General features: G+C 38.5%; 1 protein-coding gene across 5 annotated transcripts in view; it reads left to right on the forward strand.

Moving 5' to 3' along the window:
- LOC122777182 (TOX high mobility group box family member 2-like) overlaps positions 1–4,549 on the forward strand; it is an 86,634-nt gene extending 82,085 nt beyond the window's left edge. For all 5 annotated transcript variants that reach the window (XM_044038234.1, XM_044038231.1, XM_044038232.1 and 2 more), the window contains 3 exons: positions 957–1,355; positions 2,044–2,183; positions 3,136–4,549. In XM_044038234.1, coding sequence (XP_043894169.1) covers positions 957–1,355; positions 2,044–2,183; positions 3,136–3,178 — 582 coding nt within the window. In that variant the 3' untranslated portion in view covers positions 3,179–4,549. The remainder of the gene's footprint in view (positions 1–956; positions 1,356–2,043; positions 2,184–3,135) is intronic.
- The last annotated feature ends 4,696 nt before the right edge of the window (positions 4,550–9,245 follow it).

Here is a 9,245-nt window from a genome sequence, read left to right on the forward strand (position 1 = left end):
AGATCTATGACATACTTTTTGTTCAGTGAATGATGTTGTCTTGTACACACCAGCACAGCAGCACGGAGAACACAGAAAGGCCAGAATGAGGCGGGCCGTGGATTGCATTGTTTAGTGCCGTCTTATATTAACAACACACAATGTAGTGTGGGGAAGATTCCTTTTGTCATTCCATTTGTTCTGCAGGCAAACAGCCTCATTTCTCTGCCCAAGGTCCTGCATACGTTTGTGTGTGTGTGTGTGTGTGTGTCTTTTTCTCATCTATCTGTCAAGGTGTCTATTGATCATTACCTCAGCCCCTGCTCCATTCATACAAATGGGCTCCATTACCTTCTAATCAACACTGATGGCTGGAGATGAACAATCTGACAGCTCATCATAGAAGCCTGCAGAGGGTGGGGCAGGGTGGAGTTGGGGGTGGCGTTGTATTTTTTTGGGCTGCTGCACCTGCTCAGTTTCATACCACCCAGATATGAAAGTGAATTTTAATGTCGGACCTTTCAGCCTCAACCCTGTCTGTGTCGAGTGATGCAAAATGAGTACTGAAAACTGTCTGGACAAATAGCTTTAAATGATATAGATATTGGTTCATGAGTTTTGGGCTGTTGGAGCATTTGAGTGTCAGTTTTCCTATTAAAACTCCTTTACCTGAATATGGACAAAATCAATAAATATCTTTGTTAAGCATAAAGAAAAAGCAAAGCTGGCTCCATCACTCGTCTTATGTAACCCTTAAAAAAAGTTTGTGTGACGCAGAACAGACATTACCATTAAGACACATGACAAAGGGTTATAGTATTGTTAAATAGATTCTGCTATTACAAAATGAGAGAGCAGAGGAGTTGCGATCAAAGCTTGATAAACAATAATAATGACTTGTGATGTTTTAGGGTTTAGTCATCCCGATTGAGAACGTATTGTCTAATTAAAATGATGTGTTTTTTTTTGATTCACAGACATACAATGACCCAGAACCAAAAAGTGCCCAGCAGACTAGCCAGCCCTCTCATCTGCTTCCCCCCAAGCAGCCCCTGTACAGCGTGCCCCCCCAGCCCTCCTCGCCCTACCTGGGCCCACCGGGCTCCTTCCCCCTGTCAGACCTCCAGAGCTTCGCCGGACCGCCCCGTCACACCTTGGCCCAGACCCTCAGCCAATCCCAGATGCTGCCACCCAGCATGAGTGCCTCTCCCCCTGCTCCCTTCCAGATTAGCCCACCACTGCACCCCCATGCCCAGCTCTCCCTGCACCAGAGCTCCCTGCTCAACCAGCCAATCCACATGCAGCAGTCGCAGCCAATCATCTCACACCAAATGGGGCTCCAGGCACCTCTGCACTCCCCTCCTCTCAGCCAACAGGTCGGTCTAAGCAGCACATGGATCTGATGACGCTCACACAGTATCACAGTCACATGTAAATAATCGAACTCATGACGGTTCACTGTCCCGACTTACATGAACTGAATGAGCTGCCGTTAGTGTAATCAGTAACACCTGTGCGTTTCCTGCTTGTCAAAATGGCTGCTGTGCAACGGTGCCTATTATGGGACTAATTATCTTCAATTACCTTGTCTCTTATCTGAATCAATCACATTTATAATTTCATAAAACTTTTCATTTTCTGTTTTCTCCACTATTCTTTTCTAAATAAGAGGATTCTCAACTCACTCTCTTCATATATTAGTAATATAATATAACCAGTCTGAATTGCTCTCTTGGAAAACAACGCTGTCTTTACTGTTTTCTTCCTTTCTTCTTTTTTTACGGTAAACCAGATATTTCCTGGCCCTGAGTCTTTAGTGTCTCCATTCCAACAGGGGGTGTCATATCAGTGCAAGAAGTGTTACATGGAGATCTTTTTTTAACCAAACTATTAACAGTAAATGGAGTGAGGAAAAAAGCGCCACTGCCATTTCCCACTCTCAGCAGCAACTGAAAAAAGACCACCAACATTTGGCCTCGTACAGTATAAATTGTGAAGCCCGGTCATGGCAAACAGACAAAATAACTACTTCTTCTCTGTCGTTGCTTCCTCTCTGGTCTGCAGGGATTCTCCCACATTCAGGCTGATTATCAGAACAGTGTTGGGGGCTCACAGTCTCCAGGGGCTCCGAACCCAGTGCACGGCCAGAACCCAGACTGGGACAGCGAGTACTGCAACAGGGACTGTGGACCCAACCACTGCGGGTGAGTCCTTCACATCCCTCTCTATATGGCCGTGGGTGTGATTTGTGGCATGACGGCATGATGGCTGAAGAAGAAGAGAAGATGAGATTACCCACAAAGAGGTGGTGAAAACTAAATGCCATCTCATTGTCGGGAATAGAGAGTAGTTGTCTGACACTTACTTATTTTCTACATGAGTTGGCCTGAACCACTTCACTTTCACACTCAGACACTCAGACATTATTAATCATAAAGTGTGATTTCCCTGCTAAAGCAATGCATCTCCTTGAAATTGAAATGAGCAATGCAGCAGTAAAACAATGCTATTACTGAGCTTGGATAAAGTGTGACATCCAATTAAGTTTCTCGGTGTTTCACTTGGCACACGTTGGCCTTATTGAATCAAGCCGCTCAAGCAGGTACACGAGGAATGTTGTTTCTGTCTCACGCCGGGAACTTGGTTTTGCTATTCCGAGAGGCAGCGGCTCTGAAAGTCACTATCTGTTTTATTTAGAGTGGATTCATCTGTACGTCAAATAGCACCAGGCCTGTGTCAAATCGTGTTTGACACTCCGTGAAGTCTACCAAGCTCTTTCCCTAAATCGAGTCACATCATTGTAGTTTGGGGTGTTGGAGGACACTGAATGTCTTTCCAGTGAGTCAGACCCTTTGCATATGTATGGGAATGTGAATTTGACATTTGAAGTGCAAGTGGTCTGCAAATTATTTTGCTTCCAGAAATGTTTATGTTTGTTGTGGAGTGGCTTTCCCCGCCAGGCCCTCCTTCATTCAACAATGTTTCATGATCTCCTGGTGAAACGGAGGATAAACAGAAATGAACACATGTATTCACATGTCACCATATATATATATATATATATATATATATATATATATATATATATATATATATATATATACATATATATATACACATACACTGAGCATTAACATGAAGTTGTTTCTTCCTCAGCAGTGGCATGGGAGCCCGGGACAAGCCTCTCTACCTCACTTGAAGTTGAAAGACCTCCAAATGTCTGACTCCAGGGAGCTTATCAACATAACAACAATGTCATCGATGTATCTGCTTCTACACCATTTTTCTTGTTTCTCTGACGGATTTTGAAAATCCCAAAGACTGCAACAGTAACTTCACCAATTTGCCAAGCACTTAGATCAGCCAGAAGCCTGGGGCACTTCTCTTGCTTTTTTTTTTTCTCCCTCCTTATCAGTGAACTTTTTTTTGCGAGGCACTGAGCTTTAAGCTCATGCCAACATACTGGAAATGAAGACCAAAAAAAAAAGAAAGAGTCTTCTCATCTCATTTTGAATTTTTTTTTTTCAAAAAGATGCTTTCTTTCCTCTTCACTCCATTACTCTGTGTTTGCCATGGACTGCCCTTAGTGGGGAAATGAAATGCTCTAAGCGTAGGGGTCTTGGGTAGAAAAGCTAATGCAGGAAACTAGGATATAGTCACCTCACCGGGGGGTGGATACACTTCACGACAGACTCAAACACCCCGACTGAATAAAAGCAAAGCAACACTTTATTAAAGATAGTCACAAACATTTGTAAATCATCCGTGCTCAAGTAAAGGAGTCCCTCATGTCCTTTATTTGTCACAGAGTGATTGTAAATATCACCAAAACGGATCCCTCTTCTGTGTGTATTTAGCTGCAGTCCCTTGCTTTATTATTTTTTATTCCAACATCCTCTTTTTGTTTGGTTATGTGATTTCTCGTGCAGGCGGATTCAGTGAGGAAATACACACACACACACACACTAAAACTTGTGTTGAAACTGTGTTCATTGGTCTTGTTGCTCTCCAAACGAGGGGCGATGTGCGAAGACTGAGAAACGCTCCATTTCCTCCACAAGTGACGGAGCTCTGATAGAGAGTGTCACTCTCTTCACACGGCCTCAGGACATTACAAAACTGTAGAGGTCCAAGGTTGAAACCTCTCTCCTTTTAGCTCCTCCTCCTCTCTGTCAGTAAGGACCACCCCCTCCATCTGTAACCCCACCCACCATCCTTTAGTCCTGGCACCACTTGTACAAGTGAATTAAAAAAAAAAGTTGCTAAATGTGAAATGTTACTAAAGAAAAAAAAACATAACAGTGGGTTTTAAAGTTTTTGACTAGTTTTATTAGATGTTTTAGAATTGTGTTGAACTCATCTTTATCATTTTTTGTGAAGAAAAAAAATCGTAAAAAAATATTTTGATTTTCACTGTAGCAGGATTTGCGTTTTTGGAGGAATGGTCATGGGGTAGATATTATAATTTTCTTTTTGTGTATAAACCTGCCAAATGTACTTCTTTAATTTGTAAAGCCGATAGTAAAAGAACCCCCTTTTTTGTTTTTGTTGAATATCATACTGCATATTTTACAATATGGTCATTCTATTTAATTTGGTTGCAGGTTTTTACAGCTATTTATGAATAATATGAAGTAACATTTTGGCTTAATTTCATCAGGGTGCATTATTATTATTATTATTATTATTATTATTATTATTATTATTATTGCTAAAACATCATGATTATTAGAATAATATTTTTTCAGAAATTGCTGTTGGTGCAGTAACAGTGTGCCGGCATTAGTTTCATTTTGTGTCACAAATATCCTTTTGTTTTTTCTTTCGTCTGTAATAAAATGTTTAAGGTGAAGCAGTGGACATGCACGTCTCGACTTATTTGGCTCGTCTTGTCGCGGATTCACATTAGCGGGTCTCGTCGTCACAGTTGTTAGTCATTTGATGAGTTGTACCTGAGCCTATAAACACAACTCGTCATGTGACTGAGGCTAATAAGGAAAATGATCTCTGATGTTGCACAAGTTAATGTGACTCCTGTCACATGGTTCAGGTGAGATGTTGAAGCTCACTAGTGTTGCCACCATCACTTAATGAACTTTATTTATTTTTTTTAATCTTGACATTGGCAATACAGTAAATCAAGTACATTTTTCCACATTTTTATTTGGTTAAGGTGATGATAAACTCATTTGATGCAGTTGATGTACACAGTGTTTCAGTGAATCACCTGGGGAGAAGAAAAAGCAGCATTTTACTTATAATTTCACCGTTGGATTCATGGAGGAATAGAAATGGACTCTATCCCTCCCCTCCTCTCTATCTTTCTCTCTGATACATCTCTCTCTCTCTCTCTCTCTCGTACACACAAACACACTCCATGATCATGATGATGACGCAGTGCCCCCTAGAGGTCATTCATAAACAAGACACATGTACTTAGTGCTTGAGGAAAGAAAGGGAAGGTAAAAGTTTGACATTGATATCTATAAATGATAACAAAGACATCCTTATTATTACCATCACATGTACCATCAGGTTTTCTTAAGTTTAGTAAAACCTAAAAAAAATAATCTATATACATATATATATATATGAAGAAATAAATCGGGGAAATGTCTATTGAAACATTACATGTGTTTATAGAGTAATATTAAAAAAGAACAGATGGGGAAACTGCTTTTTTTTGGAAATCATTGGAGTTAGTCAACTGCTCTGGCGTCTCCTCTTTGTTGGTCCTCTATCACCATCTGCTGCTTATAAGTGGTAAGCCTATTCTTCTAACATCATAGAGTTAAACTTATAACCTTATTTACAGTGTATGCTCTTAGCAGGATGAATGAAGTAGAGCTGCAACTAACGATTATTTTCATAATCAATTAATCTATCGATTATTTTCTCGATCGATCGCTTGGGCCATAAAATATCAGAAAACCTTAAAAGTTGTTGGTCGGTGTTCGCCAAACCTGGAAATGATGATGTTCTCTAATGATTTCTTTGTTATCCAGAGCAAAATTAAGAAAATCGATTAATAATTGATTAATCGATGAATTGTTTCAGCTCTAGAATGAAGTGTAAAAGTCTAATATTGAACCTAATGTAAAAATAAAATGTTTAAGCTAAATGGAAGCCCAATAATAATGGAATAGGAAAAGCAAAGACAAATATGTGACTGGTTTCATTTAGAAAACATACAGAGAACAGAGATGATTTCATTTGCTTTAAATCAATTGCAGAGTACGGTGCGTCTTGTTCGTTGGGACAAACCATCAACACACACAAGTAAATATTGTGCAAAGATTGACGTGTTTTCCCGTGAAGTTGAGTCGAGCTTCACCCCAGCTTGTCATAAATAATTAAGACTCCATGTTTCATTTATAGTTTTTGCCCAGGGGTTGTTTCACACAGCAGAAATCGAGATGAGATATTTATTTAAATGTACACAGATACAGCCCATAATATGTGACCGACTCCACCTGGTTATTAAAATTGTGTTTGGACGGAAACAAACACTCCCGTATCCGTCCCACATGTTTTTTTGAAAACACTCCATGTCAGCTGTGCAATATTGTCTCCATGCTTTTACAATCTACCATCTTCTAATATTTTTTTTGATGCTGGCTCCATCAGACCCTCTCATTTCCTTCCCAGGCGGATATGAACTGTCCCGACAGTGCGAGCGTCAGCAGCATCATTGTCTGCAGACAACAAACAAGACAAGACAAACAAGAAAGGACAGGGTGTTTCATACGGATCACTGCCCAGACACTCGATGACTTATCTGACGATAAGGCCAGTGAACGGCATTTTGAGAAAATATCGCGTTGGAAACGTCTTCATTTGGATAGAAGCCATGGTGTGTTTTGCTTGCTCTGTGTGAACCTGTTACCTGAGGAGAGGCTGCGGTTGGACTCTTGTAAAGTGATTCAAATAGGTCAGCAGTGAGGAATCAGATTTGAACCTCCTGAGTCGCTCCTCCTCGCTTGGCTGTCCACTCTCCACAAAACACAAACCCAAATTTGAACAAAATATATATATTTTTTTATTATAACATGTACCTGCCATGGTCACAACAATAGTTACAATAGTTGACATGTAAGAACTCTTCACTTTTACTTTTGACCATAACATTTCAACAGGCACTTTGAAGGCAATTTATTAATCTATGGATTTATTTTATTTTACACAACATAACATCTGTAGATTTGTCTGATAAAGGGCATGTTTTTCTTCCATCAACCATTGAGCTGTTTATCTGGTTGTGCTTGTTATGTTACAAATATGATAGAGTACATTTCCTTTCTAATGTTACATCAATTTCATTTTCTCTTTGTTGGGTAAACACAATATTGGAATGCTGCTTTTGTCACGCCCACCCCAATTTACATGCAACTTAATTTCCATGACCGTGTTTTTCCACTATCGTTAAAGAGTTCAGACCACATTTCATCTCCAGTGGTGAAAGAGGATCTTGATATTTAGAGAATAAACATGTTGGGGATGTATTTATAGCAGCATTTGTCTCTGTCCAGCATCGTGGGAAACTGTTTGGCCCATTCACGCAATAAGAGTTTCCTTGTGTTCATTTGACTTGAGCCAATTTATGTCCACTTCATTCCACCATGTCTCCAAAAACATGGACGCCATCGCACATCAAGATGAGCAGAGGCTGACTTCATCACAGGGGACTGTCGCGCTTTTCTTTTTCAACCTACACTTTCCTCTGAGACTGTATTCCTCTGGGATCTTTCATGGAGTGGAAAAAGTACTTGGAATAACTTTGGAAAAACTTCAGATATTCAGTTTAAAAGTATGATTTTTTTTTCTAGGTAATGAACCTATCCCAAAAATTTTTTTTGCAACATTCATTTTTGTCTTACAGCGATAAAACATGATAAAATGAAACATCAGCACTGCCACCACTGGCACAGATGAGAGATATACGAAGAACATTAACACTACAATGAAGTTATATACTTTATACAGCCATAAAATCTTCATCTGTACAAATCTTTCAGTTGCTTACAGTAAGACCTCACAATGGGATGAGGACACTTAATCTGAGCTCTGACACTTGAAATGAATTTATACAAGACACAAACCTGCTTCACAGCAACACATTATAAAGAGAGACAGCACTTTTGTGCTTTAAGACAGTGCTATGAATTCATTTTACAAATGAATACAAAATATGCTAATCAATATTAGTAAACCTATGTGTATAATCGAATCAGATTTATGCTTCAAAACCTGACCTCTGACCTATACATGATCTTTTAAGTTGGTTCAGTGGGTTGTGACTGATGGCTTTCATATTCACTACAACTAAAATAAACGATATTTAGTTTGGTTGTTAGTGATGTAAAAAAAATATATATATAATAACAATTTTTCAATTGATTGTACACAAACAATGTATCTGTTGTGTTAGGCCTCTGGAAATTTGGGAGCTTTAGGTGTTTTCATTTTCAAAAAAAAATCAATTTCAAATCATGACTAAGGTTTTTGACATTTTAGACACACTAAAGTATCACTTTTTGTCACATTTTGGACGACATACTAAAGTGTGACTTTTTTGTCAAATTTCGGACGCCTTACTATACTATGACTTTTTTGTCAAATTTTGAACAACACACTTAAGTATGACATTTTTGTCAAATTTTGGACGCCTTACTATACTATGACTATTTTGTCAACTTTTGGACGACATACTAAAGTATGACTTTTTCATCAAGTTTTGGATGACATACTAAAATATGACTTTTTCGTCAAATTTTGAAAGACATACTTAAGTATGACCTTTTTGTCAACATTTGGAAGCCTTACTATACTATGACTTTTTTGTCAAATTTTGGACGACATACTTAAGAATGACTTTTTTGTCAAATTTTGGACCCCTTACTAAAGTATGACTTTTTTGTCAAATTTTGGACCCCTTACTAAAGTATGACTTTTTTGTCAAATTTTAGACGACATACTAAAGTATGACTTTTTTGTCAAATTTTAGACGACATACTAAAGTATAACTTTTTTGTCACATTTTGTACGACAAACTAAAGTATGACCTTTTTGTCAAATTTTGGACTCCTTATTATACTATGACTTTTTTGACAAATTTTGGACGACATACTAAAGTATGACTTTTTTGTCAAATTGTGAACGACATACTAAAGTATGACTTTTTTGTCAAATTTTGGACGACATACTAAAGTATGACTTTTTTGTCAAATTTTGGATGCCTTACTATACTATGACTTTTTTGTCAGATT

Source organism: Solea senegalensis, linkage group LG11 (genome assembly GCF_019176455.1).
Source record: "Solea senegalensis isolate Sse05_10M linkage group LG11, IFAPA_SoseM_1, whole genome shotgun sequence".
Classification (NCBI taxonomy): domain Eukaryota; kingdom Metazoa; phylum Chordata; class Actinopteri; order Pleuronectiformes; family Soleidae; genus Solea; species Solea senegalensis.